Source organism: Brachypodium distachyon, chromosome 3 (assembly GCF_000005505.3).
Source record: "Brachypodium distachyon strain Bd21 chromosome 3, Brachypodium_distachyon_v3.0, whole genome shotgun sequence".
NCBI lineage: Eukaryota > Viridiplantae > Streptophyta > Magnoliopsida > Poales > Poaceae > Brachypodium > Brachypodium distachyon.
The window spans coordinates 3,859,767-3,883,494 of record NC_016133.3 but is presented as its reverse complement, the minus strand read 5'-3'; the positions used below and the strand labels follow the sequence as shown (position 1 = coordinate 3,883,494).

At 42.5% G+C, this 23,728-nt stretch overlaps 3 protein-coding genes across 4 annotated transcripts; 1 reads left to right on the top strand and 2 right to left on the bottom strand.

Annotated features, from left to right (window-relative positions):
• The first annotated feature begins 979 nt into the window (after window positions 1-979).
• LOC100842553 (myb family transcription factor APL) lies at window positions 980-4,034 on the top strand. 2 transcript variants are annotated; one of them, XM_010235582.3, is made up of 6 exons: window positions 980-1,695; window positions 1,815-1,891; window positions 2,026-2,083; window positions 2,309-2,378; window positions 2,552-2,624; window positions 2,904-4,034. In XM_010235582.3, exons 1-6 carry the CDS (start codon window positions 1,476-1,478, stop codon window positions 3,471-3,473), a joined length of 1,068 nt encoding a protein of 355 aa, XP_010233884.1. In that variant the 5' UTR covers window positions 980-1,475; the 3' UTR covers window positions 3,474-4,034. The 2 variants fall into 2 exon arrangements, with proteins under 2 accessions (XP_010233884.1, XP_003570345.2); XM_003570297.4 differs by having other exon boundaries at window positions 982-1,695; window positions 2,898-4,034.
• Window positions 4,035-7,106: 3,072 nt separating this feature from the next.
• Window positions 7,107-15,708, bottom strand: LOC100839823 (succinate-semialdehyde dehydrogenase, mitochondrial). The gene is made up of 20 exons (XM_003570288.4): window positions 15,530-15,708; window positions 15,274-15,390; window positions 13,857-13,956; window positions 13,179-13,227; window positions 13,000-13,087; window positions 12,795-12,905; window positions 12,407-12,469; window positions 12,208-12,318; window positions 11,484-11,549; window positions 11,301-11,378; window positions 10,398-10,475; window positions 9,772-9,838; window positions 9,605-9,690; window positions 9,348-9,380; window positions 9,207-9,239; window positions 8,622-8,722; window positions 8,360-8,445; window positions 7,639-7,745; window positions 7,477-7,554; window positions 7,107-7,395 (listed from the first exon to the last, which is right to left on the bottom strand). Exons 1-20 carry the CDS (start codon window positions 15,632-15,634, stop codon window positions 7,363-7,365), a joined length of 1,590 nt encoding a protein of 529 aa, XP_003570336.1. The 5' UTR covers window positions 15,635-15,708; the 3' UTR covers window positions 7,107-7,362.
• Window positions 15,709-16,174: 466 nt separating this feature from the next.
• On the bottom strand, window positions 16,175-23,627 carry LOC100825210 (putative disease resistance RPP13-like protein 3). The gene is made up of 3 exons (XM_003570944.4): window positions 23,282-23,627; window positions 20,536-20,754; window positions 16,175-18,848 (listed from the first exon to the last, which is right to left on the bottom strand). The coding sequence occupies exons 1-3, from the start codon at window positions 23,545-23,547 to the stop codon at window positions 16,568-16,570; spliced, it is 2,766 nt and encodes a 921-aa protein (XP_003570992.1). The 5' UTR covers window positions 23,548-23,627; the 3' UTR covers window positions 16,175-16,567.
• Window positions 23,628-23,728: the final 101 nt, after the last annotated feature.

Sequence of the window (23,728 nt, the reverse complement as noted above, 5' to 3'; positions counted from 1 at the left end):
ACACTCGCCGTCCTGATTACCCCCACACACTTCACACAGCATCGAAAGAAGATCGTAGCCGAGGTTGCACACATACAAACTTTTATCATCCTCATCGTACTTTTTGACTTTAATTTCTATTTGATTCACTAATTTGCTACTTGACCACTTCGAGGGCCAAAGCTAATATATTTCTTAGCACTACTAATATCTCATAACCACTGATAAATTTTATTTCTAATAAAATCTCAATTTTTGGCGATGGTTCGGCACCTCCAAAACCTTTGAGATGGTAGCGGATATATATGCATTAATTATTTGTTCTGATCGACATCACAATAAGTGATAGTACAACATTCTTTTATAAGTTTTCAGTCCGGCCGTAGCTTTGCGCAAGTTTTGTGCTAGTAATTTCTTCGTTGTAGTAATGATGAATGAGTTGCATATTGTTTTTCTAGTACTTTTTACTACTAATACTAGAATTAAGCATATTTTCTGCTGGTAAAAAAGGAACGGGTAATGCCCTATATGCCCACACTAAGTACTACGTAGTAGTACAGATTAAAAGTGGATAACTCATTTGTTTCTGGTGCAATGTCAGACGAAGAAAAGAGTAAATTTCACGGAACCACATTTTTTGTGACAGCTGTCTCATAAAATCATGATTGTTTTTAATAGCTCACAAAACCACAACTTTTGGGACAGCCGGTCTCAGGTTTATTGTGTTTCTGACAACCCGGGGCCACCAGTCAGATGCCAAGTCATCTTCCCCGACCCATTTTCGACGCCACATCAGTTTCTACCCGACCGAAGACATCACCAGCTGTCGCTGAGCAAATGCAGCAGACGTGGCATCGAACATTGTATTATTAGCTTAGGTATCTATGAATAGTGTAAGTACGTGCGTACGTCTAGATCGATCGGGTATATCGGCGCACCGATGGATTAAAATGATTGTCCAGCTGAGAGAGAATATATATCAGCAAACCTCAATCGACCCCACGTCTGTCTATCTTTTGGCAAAGGAGGAGGCGCGCTGAGAGTAGTCTTGTTGGAGCTGCCGGTGGCTTTTCTGCGCCATGATAGAATATATCACCCATGAGAGGCTTTGTAGGTGAAGACTCCATCCGGCCTAGAGACTAGAGAGAGAGATAGCGAGAACCAAAAGGAGAAAAGAAGCAAATTAAAGCCACCCCCAACCCCAAGCAAGCAAAGAAGCAAAAGACACACACACAGAGCTAGAGAACTTGTCCCGACGGAAGTTAGCTATAGCTACTAGGTAGCCGCAACTTCACAAGGCCTTAATTAGTACAAGCAATTTAAGGTCCGGGGCGGCGTTCCGGGGCGGGGGCGGACGAACCCTATTCCTTGTTCTTCTTGAATCTCCCCGTCTATCCGGCCAATTAACCCCCTATTCCCTAGCTACAGCACGCGTCCGCGAGATCGATTCGGGAGATCTAGAGAATAGAATTGCTACGTGGTAGTATAGTTAAGATATGTTCTCTTCGAAGAAGGGCGGCGGGAGTAGCGGCGGCGGCGGGGCGGCGGTGCAAGTGCAGGGGTCGAATAATTCGAGCGTGGCTGCAGCAGCAGGGATGTGCGTGCAGGGGGATTCGGGGCTCGTGCTGACAACGGACCCCAAGCCCAGGCTCCGGTGGACCGTCGAGCTCCACGAGCGCTTCGTCGACGCCGTCGCGCAGCTCGGCGGCCCAGACAGTATGGGCCGCGCTACCTTCTTTCCTTTCATTCGTTAATAAGGCCACCTTTTTGACTAATTCGATCTGTGCACATGCATCTTTCATAATTGCTGCTTTAATTTGTGTTTGTTGTTGTAGAGGCGACCCCGAAGACGATCATGAGGGTCATGGGGGTCAAGGGGCTCACTCTCTACCACCTCAAGAGCCACCTCCAGGTCTGTCGTCTCTGCCTACATGCATGTGCTTATCGATCTTTGCAGTTGCATCCGGCCCTCTTAATTAGGGTTTGCTTTTATCTCTCTTGCTTTCCCTCTCTCATGCTGGCTAATCTGTTGATCTTTGTGACCAGAAATTCAGGTTAGGGAAGCAGCCACACAAGGACTTCAACGACCATGCAGTTAAGGATGGTACGTAAGACAGGGAGCAACTCAACACAAGATTTATATATCCACCAGATTGCATATAGTGAAACTTAGTACGTAGTTACTCTCGCTAGCTAGCTTTCTGGTGCCATGCATGCACAAATTCTAGTAGTGTAGTTTCAATTGCAAGGATCAAATTCTGCACCTCCAACTTCGTCTTTGATTAGTGTTCATGTCTCTTAATTAAAACATTCTTGCAATTTTTCGCAGCCGCAGCAGCAATGGAGATGCATCGAAACGCGGCCTCGTCCTCGGGCATGATGGGGAGAAACATGAATGAGTAGGTTTCTATATATCTAATTCCAAGTACTAGAATATTTCAATTACTTTGTGTTCACTCATGAATTCCTAATTATTAAGCTTTTCATGGATATGTGCTCAAGTCTCTGACATGACCCCTTTACCTTATTTTTTATCTTTCCCATTTAATTTGAGGATCTTCATTGATTTCAGCCGCAACGTGCACATGAACGAGGCCATCAGAATGCAGATGGAGGTCCAAAGAAGGCTGCATGAGCAACTAGAGGTGATTAATCAATCAAGAACCAAAGCATGCATGCAAAAAAGACCATGAAATTCTCATGAAGTTCAATAAAAGCGCATTAGGAAGTTTACTGAACTCCACTTTCATGTGTGCCCTTTCACATGCCCCTACTGTTCATCTACTTTAATTTAGCTACGTGCATGCATAAGCATTCATAGGAACCTCCCTTAGTTTCTTGATTAGCACTAATAGTTATCTTCATTAATTAAGCCTAATCATGCATACATGTGACCATGCATGTCAATTGACATGCAGGTGCAGAAGCACCTCCAGATGAGGATCGAAGCCCAGGGGAAGTACATGCAGTCCATCCTGGAGAAAGCATACCAGAGCCTGGGCTCCGGTGAGCCCGCCGCCGGGTACAAATCCCTAGGCGGCGTCCTGGACGTGTGCTCCATCAAGGACATTGGCGCTGCGTCCATGGGCTTCCCTTCCCTGCAGGACCTGCACCTCTACGGCGACCTGCAGCAGAATCAGCCAATAGAGAGCTTCTTCGCGTGCAGCGATGGCGGCATTGGGCCGCCGCTGGGGAAGATGAAGAGATCGTCCGCCGGACATTACACTGCCGGCGGCAAGAGCCCCATGATGTGGGGCAGCGACGACGATGGTGATCAGGACAAGGATGATCAGTTGCTCCAGATGGCGCCGCCGATGATGATGGGCGAAGACATGGTGGACTCCATCGCTGCCGGAGTGCACGAGGCGGCGAAACCGATGATGAGTCATGCCATGTCAGGCGGCGGCGAATCGAAGCTCGAGAGGCCGTCGCCACGGCGGCCGCACTTGGGGGGAGGCCAGAGGATGGGCAGCCCATCGGTGATCTACGGGTAATAAAATCAAGTTAAGAAACTAATTATAACTACGGTTTCTGTTTAGTTGGGGCATGTGCATGGCTAAATAAGTATAGCTTGAGTGCATGGAGTTGATGAGGCATTATATTATAGCAGAAATTATGCGTCACTGATCGATCGATCAGCTGGATGATCTTATATTGCATATATAGTGGTGCATCTCTGGTGATGCACGCTCAAGGGTCTAACTAGTTAAGATTATCTTTCTTGAGGATGTGAATTCTCTTTAATTGTATGTACGTGTTCTTGATCAAAATGGGGTGTAAATTAAATGTGTTACCGGATTAATTTGGTAATCTTGCATTCTGAGGAGACAAGCTTTCGGTGATCCTGAGGCATGCATGCGTATCGGTGCTACTGGAACTCCCTGGTACTTGTATTAGTTGTAAGTGACCATGTGGCAAACATGGTGAGCTATTTTCAAACACAATGTATTAGTTGTAAGTGAAGTGTGTTGTAGGAGTTTGATTAACTTTTATTGGTTTACTCTGGACACATGTGTACATTTCTGAATTCTAGATAAATAATGGTGCAAAGGTGACCATCAACTCGTCTTCCAAATCAGTTGACAGAGATGTGTCCACGTCGAGTGCCGCCGCGGAGTACATGGCACACATTATCAGCTTCAATTCGCCGCCTCATACACGCGGCGGCAATCATCGGTGCCACCTTAGCATGTACATGTGCATGGATGAAGATAGCAAACTTCTGCTGGTATATGTATAGATATAAATACATCTATTCATACTCTAGATGATATAGCTCATAGCTTTAATACAGCTTATACACACATGCATGTCATAATCAGAAAAATCTATCACGGTGCCTTTTGCTCCCTGGGTCGTCGTGCGGCATCTAATCTCAGAAGGATGAGGAATGGGAATAGTTAAGAGGAGGAGGAAGAAAGTGGAGGGACCAAGGAGGAGAATAATGGGAGGAATTGGCCAGCAATAGCGGCTTCTAATAGAAGAATGGCCTATATAATCTGGCCGGCAGTGGACGGCGATCAGTTGGCGGTGCTAATGAGACGAGTGGCAATGGTACATGGTGGGTTGAGGCGATGGGAGGAGGGAAAAGAATGAGACATGTGACTGCATTGGCGGTTGAGGCAAGAAGAAGAATGAGGAAGAAGAGGGTGGATGTTATGGTAGACGACCGATGGGAGCGTGAGTCCATCGAAGTGGGTGATGACGATGGCGTCAGGTTGCAGGAGAGGCCGGGGAAATGGGAGGGGTGGTCGATGAGACGACAAGGAAGAGAAGGAGTTGGTGACCATTCATACTCCAAGGACATTCCCAATAGTGCCATGTCACTGTTGGTTAACCATCGCCACACCATCAAAATCCTTTCCGGAGAGGTAAAAATTAATTAGGAGAGAGAGATGGTTATTTGTTGGTCAAACTTCATGCAAGAGCTACACACAAGCCAATGCAAGACTAGAGAGAAAAGAGGAAGAAAATTAGTACTCCCTCCGTCCCGAATTAACTGATGCAGATTTGTATAGATTTTTATAAATCCACGTCAGTTAATTCAGAGCGGAGGGAGTATGAAATATATAAATGTGGAGTATTAATACATTAGATGTATGTAGTAGTGTCGGTTCATGATCTGGATTTCTTTACGTACAAATTAACCAGCATACAGCTATTTTTTGTTTACCTAAAAGAACTATTTATTCATGCCTGATAAGTAGCACAAGGAAATAAAAAAAATCGCTCCTATGATCTCTGATCAAATATTCGGCATGTTTAAATGCGTGATCGATCTCATAAAAAAAATGCAATTTAACATGCAATATTCTTGCAAGAAAAAAAAGTGAGCTGCTAATTTAAAGTGATCCTGGAAAGCCTAAGCCGTATGATCGAGTACATCTGTAGAAAATTAAGAGGGCCGGGAAATACATACACTAGTATTTTGCCTTCAATTCTTTTTCCTGTCCTTGGTGGGGGAAAAAAGGTACAAGTACTCGATACCTGAGTTTGTGGGCCTAATCGAAATGATGTGAATACAGTATTTAAAGGGAGGAGAAGACGAAAAGAAAAGTGAGCTAAGAAAAGATGAAAACAAAGTGACCCCGATACTCTTGTACCGCACGCATCGATCCAACGGAATGGACTTGTATTTTCTACCTACTTTGATTCGAATAGAGTACCATATAATTACAGAAAGGTTAAGTTAAGAGATCTCCTAACTAACTGAATTAATTTCACAGCGCACATGCTTGGTTCAAGTAACGGCATGGCATCCTTCTGCTATTGATATCTATACAAACCTGGCTCTTGACTGAAAAGTGCCAAGGTTTCAGATTCGTATATATGAAGTACCCGTTTTGATTCGTGTGTGGATCTGAGAATACATATGTATAGGCCGGAAGGCTTGTCCTTTTCTTTTCGAAAAATCTTTACTCGATCAATACATTTTTACTGGTTTCGAGATACGATATTGAAATGAATCTTTTGATTGTACTCCTTCCGTTACATAATTCTTATCGAAATATTACATGTATGTAGACATTTTTTACGAATACATAAATCTATATTTTTAGACAAACTTGAGACAAAAATTAGGAAACGGAAAGAATACTACTGACCAGTAGAACAAAATACATACCGGTTTTAGCGGTTCTCAGCACACACACTCATGGTAGAATGACGAGCATGCCGGTTTTGGCAGTTCCGCTAGCTGATCTCTGCCTCTATGTCTCTACGGTCTTTGGTACTTTAACGTTGCACACCCTTTATCGGTGCATGTCAGTACTAAAATGTATAGAAACAGAGATGCAGCAGATTCAAGGAAGCTTCTTCTCGAAGAGCCGTATACTGACTGCAGCAGGAGCAACCCCCAAAAGCTGCCTGTCTCATGCCGCTATAAAACACCAGTACAGTAATAGCACTCCGAGGCCCAACTTCCAAGGGAAATCATCTTGGGGTTGCATCAAAGCAGCAGCAGCCTGGCTCTTCTCGGGCTGCGCGCTGGGCCGTTGTGGGCCCCGTTCCCAGGGCAAGAGACAAGCAAAGGAGCAAGCTTTGGAGGAGGGAAAAGAAAGCTTGGAAAGAAAAAGCTAGCGGCAGCCATTGGTGCGGATAGGAAGCTTCGTATATTCTCCCCTCTTTCTGCTGAAGCAAGCGGAAGAAGATGGATGCCACAGCAGATCGAGCTGCCATGCCATACGGTTTGCTTCGCCCCATTCTCGCTGGCTGGCTTGCTTGCTGTGCCTGGAGCCTGCCCAGGGTCTGCAGGCTAGGCAAGGTTGGTCGCTGCCTCGGTAAGCGGAAAAGATGAGATTTGAGCGAGATCTTCTCAGCTTTTTGTATTAGGCCGGCCCTCCTTGGAAAAGGATGCGAGAGAATGACTGAATGAGGGGATCTCGTAGCCGCTCCTCCCTGGGCTCATTGTGCCAATGATGTTGACGGCTCGTTCGGTTTGTTTACAAACCTTAGTTTTTCTGAATGTGTAGCATTGGTTTGTAGGAATACAAATGATAGATTTTTAAGATGTTCTCCAATTGATCAATTGGAGAACATCTTAAAAATCTAAATTAGAGTAGAAATTAGATCAATTGGAGAACATCAATTGGAGTAGAAATTAGATCAATTGATGTTCTCCAATAAGATTTTTAAACTGAGCAGCGTCCCGATTGATTATTAATACCAATGTTCAAGATGAGTCCGTGCTTTATGTTCAACACCATTTACAACTCGTCACAACCTTTTAATTTATTCTGGCACAGGGCGGCTACCTCACTTTTATTTCAAAGCTTCTATCTCTTCTCCAAGATCCACCACTAAACTGTTCGTTGGGTCTTACAGCTACAGAACTCTCCACGCTTATCAGCGTACCTGCCTCTGGTTTCTCGATTCATTCGAGCATCAACTCAGATTGCCCATGCAAACGTACTTGATCTGCAACCAAGATCGAACCAACGGGTGTCAAGCAACAGCGTAAACAGTGTAGAGATTTGTATAAATGAACTATGTACCGACCTCCAGGAAATCATCCATGCCATATTTCGATCCTTCTCGCCCAAGACCAGACTGCTTAACCCCACCAAATGGCGCTACCTGAAATTAACACGGGAACAGAATATCATACCTTGTAAGCCAGAAAGCAGGGAAAGAGTCATTCTAGTTGGCTTGTTTTCTTACCTCCGTCGAAATCAATCCCTCATTCACACCGACGAGCCCATACTCGAGAGCTTCTGAAACACGCCATGAACGGGGTATGCTCGTTGTAAACATGTATGCGGCTAAGCCTGCACATCAAGGATAAGGAATGAGTCTATTATGCTAGAGGTAAAATGAGAAAGACAATGAAAAGAGGTCAACAATGCAAACTATATACAAGGATAAATGTCAAATTCAAAGCAGTCTCCACCATATTTCAGATAAATAGCCTTAAAGCAAGAATTGGCATCACCGAAACGAAATTCATTACTGCTAGTTTATCTTAAGATGGTGGCCAACATTCGAACGACTCATACATTGCAGATTATAGCTTCTAGCAACTACAGACGTATCAATGTTGCATCACTCTCTACAACATTTTTTTTTCTCGAACAAACCCAGCAGCATGTCATTAATGCCTAATTCGGTTGCAGTATTTCCGGCCGGTAATGGAGTGGATTGGGGGGAAATTGAACTAAATTCGATCAATTCCCCGTTGATCCCCGCCGGGAATGGTAGATCCGAACGGGCCCTAAGGGGGCACAAAGAAAGCGCAAGCACAAAGAGAACCAAGAAAACAAAAGAGGAAACAAAATCAAGGCCAAAAAGAAAACACTCTACAACATTACTCATGAATGATGGCAGTTAAAGAAAAAGGGAAATCATAAAAAAAATATAAGTGCGCTTGGACCAGATAACAAACCTGCGTTGGTGTCATTTGCTAAATGGATTGCTTCTTCCTCAGTTTTGAATGGTATAAGTGGTGCAACTGGACCAAAGACCTCCTCCCTGAAGCAAAATGCAGTATTAACACTGTCATATCATAGACTAGATATCTGAATATGGTTGTAAATTGCAAAGAATCGGTCCAAGGATTTCAGTATTTCTTCACATGAAAGTAAAGTCTATGCACTGAAACAAGGGTTATGATTAGTTAGACAGGAAAGTACAGATTACAACTCTACCTGAAAAGAAGCATATCCTTGCTGACGTTCCCTACTACAGTTGGCTCATAAAATGTCATCCCGAGGCTGTGCCTTTTACCACCAAGTATGACGTTGGCTCCCTGCAGAAAAAACAAATAGATACTTTTCATGCAATTGCAAAGAGAATTGGTTAACTGAGACATGAGCAACAAACAAAGTCCAGAGCTAACTGGAGCAAGCATTTAAGCATCATAAATTTCAAGGCAAGTAGCACTGAGGTTATCATTTTCCAGGAATAATCCAGAAACTAGCCTGCCTCAACCAGGGTTTCAATAACCAAAACCAGGCACAAAGAAATAAAATTTTGCAACAAAGAAAAGTTACTTTGGAGATTTTGGGGTGGCAAATACAAGTCCCTCTTTTTTGTGGGTCGGTGGATGGGGCCTGTTAGGTGGGGTGGACCAATGTAAGAGAGTTGTGGTTTCATGCATACCGATTTATGGTTTTGGGAACCCTGGTACCAAGAGTACAGACGGGGCCAGGAATTGGTCCAGTTATGGTTTTTGGGACCTGCTTTCCAATTCCAATAGTAAAAATGCTCACAGATTGCTGATTTGACATTACCTTTGAAGTAGCATCATCTACAAACTTCTCTACCTACAGGAGAATATGCAACAAAAAAACATGTGAAGATCATTTTACCGAAAAAGAAGAAAAGAGATGCTGAACAATATTGAGAAATTATTGCAAGTGCAGAATATGAACCTTCTGAACAGCAGCTTCATTGATTAGAGGACCCTGCATATGAAAGGAACCACACAGACTTTAGATGAGGGAGACCAAAAAGAGAACAGAGCTTATCACAAAGATTATCTATGATGCAGCAAGAAGGTGAATGATGATTACTTGGAGTAGCTTATATACATTGCATGAAAAAACATGTCCATGCAATTGACACAAGGCATAATTCAACATGTTAATAGCTCAGTATTTACCATAGTGATAATAACTGAGTTATGTACCTGTGATGTACTCTCTTCTAGCCCATTACCAACCTCCAAACTCTGAACAGCCTTGACAAAAGCACTTGCAAATTTTTCATAGATACCTACAGATGCAACCTGCACACCTCTATAACAGAACAAAAGAGGCCCCGATAACATCTAAATGACATAAACGATCACTATACCTTCTTGCACCAATATCCTGTTTGCACATACACACGTCTGACCACTGTTTCGAAACTTGGCAGCAAGCTGAACACAAATGGTGTTTGTGAATATACATCATATGAATTCAAAATGATACAGTTTACGCACATCGACAAAGTCTATTCGAAGAAGTCAAAAGAGAGTTACATATGAATGACCTTCATCCAGTCTTTCTCGAGCAAAAAAGGAACTATGTTTCTTTGTCATGTGATATCCTCTAAAGCAATAAACAGGGACATGCATACTCTCTGTAATGGTTTTAGACTTTTAGCTTCTCTTCACAATTGATGGCTCAGGCAAACTACGTGCTTTACCAACGTTTTATGTTGATATCAATTGTTAATAGTCACTAGTAAATGTGTGCATGTGCGTGCAATGCATGTATCAACTAATACCTAAAAATTATTGGTGAGAAAAGTTGTCCAAATAATTGGAGTAATTTTAATAGTGGGATTGATTTGTAATTAATGGAAGGGTTTCCATAATTAATTGGAAGCTTTCGAAGCTAGTCATGATGTGAAACTAATGGGATTGATTTTTAACTTGGGTTTCCAAAATTGATGGGGTCAGGACGGGTGGGTATACCATTGGCAATTTTACTTACACTGCCTTTAACTGCAACCTCAATATCTGCATCATCAAAAACAATGCAAGGTGCATTCCCACCGAGTTCCAAAGAAACCTACAAAAGAATTATTAGTTTTAGACAAACACTATAAAAGAATTATTCTAGTGAACATCAACATTGAAAGGCATCACACTGAAAGGAGGCAACAAAAGCTTTGCAGAAATGTTCCCATCAAGAAATAAAGTTAAGAGCATAGTGAAAATATCTGCTAAGTGCTAACTAAAAAAACGACGCATATCATGACAAAAATTCTACCGAAAATAAGCCAACATGGAAAAGCAACATATACTAGCCTGCAAGCAGGAGTTAGGCTACACACCTAAAGAATAAACTGACATTATGAATCCGGTATGCTAACTGCATAGCAGCCTTGTATGGATGCAAGCGGCAGACAGTTTATCCCACAAAACTGCATAATTAGTGTAAAAACGGCCTTAAAATTGAACACTGGTGCTACCATGATGCCGGATAAGTGGCACGCCACCTGCATTCCTAATAGCAGGTTCTGAAAACTGAAACAGACCCAGAAAAAACACTACCAGGGCGGTTCCAAAAATCAGGTGATCTGTTGAATCTGAGACATTCAAGATTTGATGTTTGGGCATATCTAATAAGAAGTAATTGCGGGCTGAATTGTATGCAATAGGTGCTATTTAGGGCCTGAACCAGACACTTTTGAAGAAAACATATGGGCCAGTGCAATGCATGACCAAAACAAAACAATACGATAAATGTCAAATCAGATGTGCTCTGAGAGGAGAAATCTCTAAGCATGTACAAGAACTTTAAACTTCAGAGTATTTAGCATTGTGCAAAGTCCAAACCCCAAGAATCTCAGATGTACGGTAATATTTACTTAAGTAGTTTCTTGGTACACACCTTCTTCACAGTATTAGCTGATCCAGCCATCAGTTTTTTTCCAACAGCTGTTGATCCCGTGAATGTAATCTTTCTGACCTATAAAAGAAAACTTGTTATTATGTATACCACAGTCGTTCGTACTTAAACAATATGGAAAATTTAAATATTGCAAATATAATAGAAAAGGGTAGGAAATAAAACCTGTGTACTCTGCATGAGTGCATCACCTATCTCAGGAGCATTACCCATCACAACATTTAGTGCACCCTGGATGAAATAACATGACAAAACTAGATAACATGAACAGAAGCACAGACATTGATGATGACAAAAAATGTGATGAACAAAAACCTTTTGATTAACAATAGCAAAGAAACATCTTGGCAGGTGCGAGAAAAAGATGGGAAATACGATTTGTACCCAAAACTGGTCTTTCCCCCAGTAATTTTTGCAGGATTGCTGGTTTATGGCATAATAGTTTACTTGTCAAAATGAGGAAGATAGGGTGCCTGGTACACTAGTTTTAGTTACAAGCTGGAGGAATCAGATTTGCTAGGTAAATGTGCACCTAGCGCGAATAGCTTAAAACCTCTTTGGTTCCAACTCCTTAGTTTGTACTTTGTAGATGTCATTTCAGAAATAGTACTCTTAGTGACCCAACAACAGTAATACGTTTATTATAACTTGGCCATAAAAGTGGCTGTGTGCATCAATTGCTGCAGAGGCCGGGGTATTCCCCTTTTCGGAAAAAAGTAATATACTTTGAAATATGAGTTTGATAAATACAGTACTCCCTCCGATCCATAATAAGTGTCAGGGATTTAGTACAAAGTTAGTCCCGACACTTATTATGGATCGGAGGGAGTAAAACAGAAGATACAAACTACACATATGATCAGAATTGTAGAGAGCTTGAGAGAATTACAGCTGGTATTCCAGCTTGAAGAGCAAGGTCTGCTGCAGCTAATGCTGTCAGAGGTGTGAACTCTGATGGCTTGACAACAACAGTGCATCCAGAAGCCAATGCTGGTCCAACCTGTACAAAGTCATGTATAAGAAAATGTGCAAGCTGCTATCTTTTGAACATTTTAATCAGTGGAGAAGTGTAATGTTCTGCTTGAAACCTTTCTGGTTATCATTGCTAAGGGAAAATTCCATGGTGTAATAGCTCCAACTACCCCAATAGGCTGCAAAAGAAAAGAAAAAACAATTATGACACCATGTTTACCCCCACATGTAAAAACAAAAACATTATAAACAAATATTGAAGAAAATGTTAGCATATGTTAAGTACACTAAGTCAAGAAAACAACTGAAAATTTTGGACTAGCAGTACAAAAGAATAGCAGCACCTAACACGAAATTTTGCTTGATGAAATGAAAGGTGAAAATTGTACAAACTGATGTTGAAATGCTTTTCGAAAATATAAAGGTAATGAAGTGCTGGATGTCAAAATGATTAGCACGAGACATAATCATAATAAATGGCATCATAAAGGATTAGCATATTACCTGCTTCAGAACCAATAGTCTGCGATCAGCTAGAGTTGGAGGAATAATATCACCATAGACACGCTTTGCTTCCTCAGCAAAATACTCAATGAAACTTGCACCATAATTGACCTTAATAGATGATTAGCAACAAATCAGGCTATTATAACCCTTTATGATGACAAGCTTTAACGAACTCATACAAGTGCATAGTTTTAGCAAGTACCTCCCCAAGGGCTTCTTTCATAGGCTTCCCCTGTTCCAGTGTCATGAGAAGTGCAAGTTCTTCCTTGTGTGCAATAAGTAGATCGTGCCTTTGTGGAATTATGCATAGTGAGAAGAAATATCAAAGTAATACAAGAAGAAATTTATGACATCATTAACACTTTTATCCCCACAAATTACCATTTTCTTAGTGTCTTGCTCCTTTCACTCGCAGTGAGTTTGCTCCAAGCTACAAAATGCAAAGGGTAAAACCATAAGAACAAACAAACATAACTAGAAGTAGTGAATGTGAAAGCAACTACAACAAAATAGTACAAAGAAAAAAGAATTGAATAGGCGAAATATTGATAGAAGGGAAAAAACAGCATAAACATTCAATTCAATTCAGAAATCCTATTTCTATTATGAGGTGGAGACGAGTGTCCTACCAGGTTTCCATCAAAAGAAGGGCTCGCATTAGATATTTATAAAACGTGTATTTATGAAGCAACCGTCACACATTCACCGCACAGGCAGACACTATAGTAGTTTTGATTTTCTTATAGACTTCTTCTACCTACCAAAGGTGCTACAATAAGAGTACTATACAGCAATAGAACAACAAAGCATGATAGAAATTATTTTCTGATATAAAGAAGATGTTAGTGGATTGTGGAGACATAGGGTCACATGTGAGCAAAGGTTCACTTGATACATAACATTTTGTTCAGTGAGAATCTTCTGCAGATACATAGGCAATTTAATTTGCATACATTAAGATTATGAGCCTGCAAAAACAGTTTGACAAAGACACTTCTGAAACATCATTTGATCTGTGTGGAATCATAAAAGTTGAATGCACTAATGTGTTTGACATACAATAGAATGTAGTGTGAGCAGACGCTATTGCATCAGATGTTTCTTTATTGCCCATGCAGGCCACATTTGCAAGGATCTCGCCAGTTGCTGGATTTTGCACCTATGAGGAAAATAAATGTTATTCTAGTGATAAATATTGACAATCAACATCCACATAAATTAGAAAATAGAGATAGAAAACCGTGAATATAGTTATTCGAGTAACAAAATGTCATTGATTCTTCATACTGTTCACTCTCCAGTACACTTTACAGAAATAACCATCAAGGCATATATTGGTATTGGTAATACCAAACATTAAGGCCAGTTGACTTTCTTTAGCTGAACTATGGTGGGCATTAGCCAACCATTACAATTAAATGAGAGAATTGGGATACAGCGAGTACAATGGCAGCATTCACCAAAATAAACACAAAAAAAGAAAACCAAGGACTCTCGAAGCATGGCAACAGCGAGGGAATTAAGCACAACCAGGAACACCTCCGATACAATCAAAAGGCATCGATCTGCCAAGCCCACACCATGACATTCTGCAACCACGTAGTCGAAGGGGCCACACGCAGCTGAGACCGCACCACGACACCTCCTGTGTCACCGGCGTAGTCGAAAGGTTATGTGCCACCAAGACCCACCGTGACACCATTGTGCCTCCGATGAAGCCGAAGGGTGGTCAAACCTCGACACCTCTTGTGTAATCGGCCAAGCCAAAAGACCACGCGCTATCAAGATAACAACATGATACCCGTGTGCCGACGGTGAAGGTGAAAGCCATCACACCGAGACCACACCAAAATACAAACAAAAGCACACCCTCACCGGACACACTCCGACCACCTTGGTGAAACAAAAAGCGAGGAGAGAACCGCCCAAAAAGCCACAAACCCAAGACAAAACACTTCCCCTTTGCACAGGGGACTCCATGAAGACGCGCCAACAACTCCAAGGATGAAACGACATTGGGTCGTCTTCGTCGCCCAATCCAGCAACGACCAGATAGTAGGTTCCACAAAGTTGCAAAACTAGTCCAATAGTTAATACCAGAATTGGCCCCTCTCATTTTCTGACCTGTTTAAAACCGGCGTGACCACCCCTAGATCATTAGATGTTGCGGCAAGGTACAGAAGTTTGTTTAGAGTCTCACAGTGCTGCCCACAAACTGGTCGCTGCAATGCCCCAGTGAGCAAACAGTGTATTCACAACCTTAGCATGCGCACTGACAAATACTACTACAGAATCGTAGTATAAACAGAATGAACTCAAAAAATCTTCCCCCAAAATTCCAACTCCCACACATCCCATAACACAGGGAGTCCCGGAGCATAGAAAGAAGCACTGATTCCCTTCACAATCCAACGCTATCCAAACCGCGCCAATCCACAAGCATCGCAAAAGCACTACTAAATAAGATGGATGGTACCTCTAAGGTCTTCCCGTCGTAGGCGTCGACCCACTTGCCGCCGATGAGGCCGCGCGTCCTGAGCAGCCCCGCCGCCCGGATCTTCTCCATCGCCGCGCCTGCGTCCACGCTGCTCATCTGCGCACCCAAACGGAAACCTCGACTGACTGAGCACAACAGCACACAAACACACGCAGCAGTGATCTTCCCGTGCCGACGGGGGGCCAATGATACAAAAGAGCACAGGCGAGTGGAGTCGGGGGAAAAGGGAGCGTACGTGGCGGCGGCTGATGACCCGGGAGGTGGACGAGGCGGAGGCGGAGGCGGCGAGGAAGATGTGGCGCGCCCCGAGCGCCGCCGCGCGTCGCATCGCCATCGCCATCTGGAAGCGCGGGGAAGAAGGCGACGAGTGACTAACGGGCCACCTGTTCCTCTAGTTGGTCTCGCTTTGTGTTGTGTCCCCTTAAATTTGGACTAGTCAGCCCGTGCCGATTTTGGAATTTTAAACGTTTCGCTGATGGGTGATGGCGACCTCTCAACCTCTCCTCCGTCTTTGGCGGAATTAGCGGGCCGTGCTGGGCCGTGCTGGCCCGGGCCGAATCGCCGGACGGCGACGGGAAAGTGGCGGCAGGCTGATTGTTCCTTGGACGTGTGTATGTTCATGGAAACGTGGGATATTTTGTTTCTCTGGGGCAGATAAAATGTCAAAATATCAACGTGCCAAAATCAACAATCTCAATGTCTTTGACAGCAAAAGACCTCTTTATTAACTTGTGATAATAGTTACACCATGAACCAAAAGAGGTACAATGCTAGGAGGAGGGGTGTCAAACCAAGATTGAACTGGACCACTTTTAGCAAGTTCAGCGAGCTCAATGTCTTGTTAGCACAGGGGTAGTACTAGTATGTCAAAAGAAAAGTGTTGCATGCAGATCCTTAATTAAGGCCCCCTTAATTTTATCCACAAAACAAATACATGATGTACACCAATCTTGATTGAACATGCTCAATCATTTTATAACTCTGGCATGGCACAATCAAGCGGGTTTTGCCACTTTAATTTACATGGTCAATACATACATCGAAAATGGTGACCAGAGATCATTCCACACGCATATGTATATAGTTCTAATTACAATCACCACGCACATGATGATGACATGAGTATCAACACTCACATACAAGCTTTTAGGTCACACATAAATAATACGGAGTACAACATATATACGGTATATGTTGCAAGCACATATAGTACGTACTAACCTCAGAGCTGATCTTTAGTACGAACTTCCGTGTCTTGTAAAGAGCTTCCATCTTACCAATCGCGATTAACCTCAATTGTACGCTGCTTCATCATATCCTGTATTGTATCCTTGAGGCTTGGTTTGTTAGGGATGTCAATGCAAAGATTCAAATAGTGAACGACTACCTCCAGCTTCATAAGATCAGGACATGCTTCCTCCTTTATGACAATCTCCTCTAGATACACGTCCAGAGTTAGTTCCTTGAGACTGTGAAACCCATTAGTGAAGACAAGACATGACTCGCTGTAGGAGTCTCGGAATAGAGCAAGGGTAGCAAGAAGAGGCAGATCTTCACTTAGTCTGTCGATGAAGTCTTTGGACACCTTGGTCTTATTGAGAGACAGCTTTGTCAGTGTTGGGAAGAAGAAGCGGTTACTTGCAGTTAAAGGTGTCGTCGGTGCCACAATCTTCCCCTTCAAAACCATTTCCTGGAGGCGGGATAGCTTGGAGCGAGTGAACAAATCCAAGGAAATTACTTTTCCCTGAATACTTAGGAGCACGAGGTACTTGAGTCCGTAGACAGCTTCCAGACACTTGACATTTTTATTGGAGATGTCCCAGATGTACAAGGAATGGAGGCGCTTCATGTTGGCGAAGGTTTTTGCATCCCAGCAGCTATCACTAGCTGTAACACCGGCATCATCAGGCTTTACAGCCTCCAGTGTTTGCAGCTGCTCCAAGTCACCGACTCGCCTAGGCAAGACGATGAATCCAAACACATGTCGCAATGTCGGAATCCTCCATAACTCCTGGGGAAGTTTGGTGACGGATGTGCCTTGGACATCCAATGTTTGGAGACGTGTGAGATTCCCTACCGACGATGGTATCTCGTTGAGGAAGCAATAGGTGATGCCGAGGTACTGCAAGTGCACCAAACTCCCGATCTCGGATGGAAGTTTGCTACCGACTTCCAATCCACACAAGCAAATGACACGGAGGAACTGGGATCCTTGCAGGAGCTTACGCATATGATCCTTGGAGTTGACCCTATCCTTGTGTGGACGGAGGCAAAGGGGGATGGGGGAGCAGGCATTAGCCCCAGCTATCTCCTCCTCTTCCTTGGTCTCAGCAACACTGCCTTGGGAATCATCTTTCTCGAAGTTGGACATGATTGACCGCAACTTGGGTAAAGGGTCGGTGAGAGCAGCATACTTATCCTTGTGATTCTGGAGTGTAAGGCGGCGAGCATTAGATAGTGTTGGTACATCATCACCATCGTGGATCTCCATGAAATTTGCCTCTTGAGCCTCAATTAGCAGAAATTCATGGACTTTGGTTTGGACGGTCACACGTTCATTCCCAGGAGTGGCATTCTCCAACGGTGGAAAGTTCATCAGGCCCCTACAGAGCAGCTCATGCAAGTATTTCTTACCCACCTTCTCCATTGTCTTGCCCTCTTTTGGTCTGAGGAGCCCCTCTGCCATCCACATGCACACCAAGCTGCGCGCCTTGACAAGTGTGCTTGCTGGGAAACCGGCAAAGTAGAGGAAGCAAGATTTCAGGTCATGTGGGAGATCATCCAAGCACATAGATAGTATGATGTCAAGAGGCTTCCATTCATTGGACTTGCCCTCGAGGTGATCAAACACCTTTTTCCATTCTCTAGGGTACTCCTTGGTCCGCAAAAGGCCAGACAAGAGCACAACCGCTAGTGGCAGACCTTCAGTGACTTTGAAGATCCGATTCGCATTAATGTAACTTCCATCTCCATCTCTCGTGAGAGCCTCCTCAACTTGACCGCGAGACTTCTTCCCAACTTTCTCGTCCATGAGAAGTGTATTCATGAACATATTAGTTACATCTTTGATTCCAATGGGATTGAGCTCGATGATGTGTTGTTTAAAGCCAGACACCGTTGTTTCTTGTTTGGTTGCATGTGTGATTTTCACTACTCTGCTCTCGGTTTTGTCCTTTGGGAGGTCCAATAGTATCTTTTTCCACTCCGTGTTGCTAGTTTCACCATCTATAACCACCAAATACTTCTTATTTCCTAGTTTCCTTTGCAACTGTTCAGTGGGGCTTCTAACCGTGTCTTTTGTCATACGCTGAAGAATTAGCTTCTTGATGTTAGTGGCACTGAGATTAGGTGCACAGGTCACCCATACCTGCACATCAAAATTACGCTTGGTCAAAGGCTTCTTGTAGATCTCCTTCACAAGCTTTGTCTTGCCAATACCACTCTTTCCTGTCACACAGATCACAACTGGAACCACACTTTGTTTATCAAATAGTGCATCTCCAAGTTCTTCTATCTTGGTTTCACGGCCCACCAAAGGTAGCACAAAATCACTCCTGCAGTTCAATTTGTGAACATGTCATAATTCTAGCTTTCTATACTTATATTGATAAGACGACCAAATGCCTGATGATATGCATTTTTGGAATGCAAATTTCAATGTTAATCAGTAAAAGAAAAACACCAAACTATTCTGTAGAAAGCTTCCGAAATTTATACTCTGTAGAAATTATTTTAGGTTCATATTCTATATATATTTGTCAGGGAACATTTTTATATGTAATTAATGGCTTCCTTCGAACTACAAATTTGTTGTCATGCTTTCTCTCTAGAATAGGCTATGGGTTGCAAACCACTTGGCGATGAGAGGTTGGCCTCATAATATTCTGCGTGCTCTGTAGGAGCACCACAGAGATGTATGCACTTATGTTTTTCAAATGTTGTTTTGCCAAGAGAGTCTGGGATGGTGAGAAAGCCTGGTGCGGCTGCCCCCTCCCCAACTGACGCCTCCATTGGGTAACACAAGTATTCATTGGTGGACCACCCTATTGTTTGGCTTGAGCAGCTCAAGGAAAGGAATTAGATCTTTCATTACTCAAACCTCCTCGGAGATTTGGAAGGAGCGGAATGCTAGGGTTTTCCTAAACAAAAAAATCCTCTCCGCCTTCGAACATTGACACGATTTGGATCTTAGCAGGGGCCTATCTACCACTCAGAATGTATTCCTTCGAAGAGAGAAAAAGATTTTGGCTTTTCAAAAGATATATGTGTGATCACCTCAACACCTCATGGTGAGGTGGTGGAGTTGAGTGTACAACACTCCCCCCACCTTACTTTGAATAATGGTAATCATGGATTCATGGTATTCACCTCTTCACAAGCGACGATGTGGCTCTGTCCTAGTTGTGTAGATTGTTGCTAGCTAAATATTTACCTCGGTCATCTTGAGGGTGTGTTCGATCTAATAATTAAGGGGTGTGTGCACTTCTGTGTATCTTCTTTTTCTTAGAATGGTAGGATGAGAGAGGATAGGAGAAACGCATACTCAAGTTCATATTCCCATTATGAAAACAAGAGAGATACAAAAAAAAGTTGTTCGATATTTATGCTCCACTTCATGTACAATGTGGATGGTTAAAGGAATCATCTTTTATTTTGTTTTGGTGATGAAATGGTCGAGATATGAAGAAATTTGGCATGTATGTGCAGATGCTATTTATGATTCCTTGGTTTGCATTCAAGACATATTTGTTTGGATATATATGAAATACTGGATTCAAAGTATCCATGCATGCTCATGGATCATACATAATTTTTGTTTGTTTGTAATCTGAAATGTATGGAATATGCATGGATTTCGATCTTGCGTGTGATGCAAAGAAAGAGATGAGCTACACAATGAGAAACCAAGAAGAGAAAGAGATGCATACATACTGTAAAAATATATCACGAATCTCCAAGCAATAGAATGTATAAATATTATGCAGCACCCTACTATGCCGGGAAAATCCGGTGTTAACATGTTTATTTTATTCGGCTTATCTTGATGCACGTTGAGATGGTAGGTAACGTGGGAAGCAAAAAAAAGTGCATGCCAATATTGCAATGTATGCCCTATTCATGTTTGTATCATAATTCACGTGACCAAATTCATAGTTGAATATACATTATCTTTACTCATGAGATCATGGGAGTGCAAACCGCTAATTTTGAAATAAATAAAATAGATTGTAAAGTACTCACATGTTTTCAGTGATAGCTGAGATGGCAGTGGATGGTCTCCAAGTGGTGATTGAGTTATCGTCAGTTGTGTCATCAATTTTGTACTTCCCCTTGTTCTCCACAATGCCCTCAAGCCTCGTGTTGATCGATTTGATCCTCCTTGAGAGATGGTGCCGCACACGGACTTGTGTGGTGAAGCCGCTGACGAACTTGAGGATTGCATGACTCCAGTTTGGGTACCTTCATTTAGAGAAAACGTATGTGTTGATTAATTAGCCCTTTCTATATATTAACCAGGTCACCTTCTTCCAAAAAGAAAAACTGAGCTCTCGTCTAAAACTAATAAAATGGTTGAGCTAATAGAGCTAATGATGGATTTGTCATCCTAGAAATCTTCAATGCCAGAATTGAGGTAACATCTTGTTACATGAAAGCTGGCCTCTCAGGATGCATTGGATTTTAGCACGCTATGTTAGGTGGTGGTAATTCATAAAACACAAACTCCACAATGCATTGTTTCTAAGTTGTTTGCTCTAAAAAAATGTTGCATTAATTAATTTAGAAGGTATGCTTATATGTGATTGGGGAAATTAACATTTTTGTGTACTTCTACGTGTAAGAGCTGTATCTCCAGTAAGAGACAATCTTCTTATCTTTCTTCATTATTTAGTATGCCATGCTAGCAAAACTGCACGAGGGCATCCTCCAGTCCTCCTTGATGCCGGTGAAGGAGCTGAGGAGACAAGTGCCTCTTTGAGGCCTGGGCCAACACTGCCTGGAAAGTGGCGACCAAGGGAAAACTTGCTGGTAAAGGCTATAAAGACGAGCCTCACCACAACCACAGGTTCCCTTGCCAGCAATACCCGCCCGGCAGTGTGTTCTGTGGCTATTACTGCTGTCACATCCTTATGGAGAATGCCAGCATATTCAAACCTGAGTGGAAATGGTCAGTCGCGGCGATGGAAGAGTACTGGCGGCCCCGAATGACAATGGGACACCGACCTAAATGGGTCGTGTATAACATTCAAAGGGAATTTGCCCATCTCATAAGCAATGAGGTCATCAAGCCTAGTGGGGACTTCTTCGAACGCGTGAAACAAGTCGTGTCTAGGGTTCACCCACGACAATAGATTCATTTGTATTCTTTATATGCTTCCATGAAATTTTGACACTTTGTAATTATGCTTCTATGGAATTTTGACACTTTGTAATCAATGTCGTGAAGTGAGATACATTTGTATTCTTTATATGGTGCGGCTTATATACAATTGTATGCTTTAAATGATGTGATGTGATGCGGCTTTATATGTATTTTTCTGTGATGAGATACATTATGTATATAATTTGCTGTGCTGTATATAATTTGCTATGTATTTACTGTGGTTTTAATTAAAAAATTTAAATACCGAAAATGTATCAGTGTCGGTTGATCGACCGACAGTGATGGGGAGACTCGACCATTACTGATGATATATACATCAGTAACGGTCGGGAAGGAGCGACCGCCACTGATGTATATATACATCAGTAACGGTCGAAGAGACCGTTACTGATGATGGGTATCATCAGTAACACGAAGTTAGTAACGGCGGCCCCGACCGTTACTGATATGATTTTTCGACCGTTTCTGTAGTAGTGCTAGTCGATGCACTTTTTTCGACAAGTACTAGGCAAACAGATGTTTTGCAGGGTGATGGAGAAAATAATTGTCCTATATGACTAACCATCCTTGAAATAATGGAATCATCTAATGCAATAATGAGAACATATAATGGGAACAGTACATCTGCTACGGTGTAACAAAGAAGGCAAAAAAAGTTACAAAGACGAGATGTGGTGTACCAAATTAGAAAAGGCGAGAGGAAGGCATAGAGCTTCTCCTCTTTGAAAATTTCTAACCAAGAAGGTTGAAGAAAGGCATAGATCTTTGATTAGGCCACTGATTGTCTATATGTATGAACTCAATTGTTATGGAATAACATAATGTAAACATTGAAAAATGAATGACATTCTACCAATTTTTGGGTACGAATGAATGTGAAATAGGGTAACTTTCCATCTGGCTATGCTGAGCGTGAACCGCAATTCAAATTTAACCATGAACTGCTAAGCTTTCACATTGCTCACGTGAAGAAAATGCTAGTTGGCAATTCAAATATATGGAAATATATTTTACAATGAATTTAATTAATGATCTTTATTTGGCAAAGTACACATATATGTTGAGATTTTCTGTTATACGATAGGTCAAACCTTAGAAAGTTTGGCAGTTAACAAAAGTTATACTCCCTCCGTCCCATATTAAGTGACGAAATATTACATGTATTTAGACGCTTTTTTGTTATAGATACATTCATATTTGACCAAATTTAAGTCACTTAGCATGGAACGGGGGGAGTATATTCTACATTTTGAACCGATTCAACCAAGTGAGTACGCATAAAGAAGATGACGACTAAGCATCACATTTTTACGGTTAATTTCTTTTGACCAACGAACGTGCATGAAGTGAAAAGGGCAGATGTATTAATATACAATTATACATTTAAGTTTACCCCATACATATGCTTAATTAGGACCAGATCCTGCAGGTAGCTACTGCCAGGTGAGAGATACTCATGCTGTGTATATAATACTGGCTTTCCTATTTTTTAGGCGACTAAAAAATAACTATTTTTAAGTCGATGATAACAACATTTTGATTCAATCATTGAGATTCGTGTAAAATTAATATAGATTTGATGGATAAAAAAAATCTTCAATATACCTGGAGAGGTCGACCTGGAGGAAGTAATGGTCGACGGCGTCCTCGGCGTCGAAGACGGCATCGCGGGTCTGCTGCAGGCAGACCCTGATGAGCTCGTCGTTCTTGGCCCGCCGCCGGGGCTCGGCCTCCCGGAGGAAAGCCTGCATCCACATGAGCTTGTCCCGGAGGCTCCGTACGTCGTCGTTCACCGCCACCATCGCCCGCGCCTCGCTCATCGCCAGCTCCTGCAGCCGACCCACCAACGGACCCATCACCGCCTCCGCCATCTTTTGCTAGTAATTGTGTGCTCAGTGATCAATATAATTGAGCAATGCAGCTGGAGGTCACACATTTTCAACACACACACCCGCACACACATATATATATAGATAGCATTGAGTCGATCGACTCTGTGAGACTCTGTGGCAACAGGAGATTTTTCCACGCGAGGGCATCCTCTGATAGCTG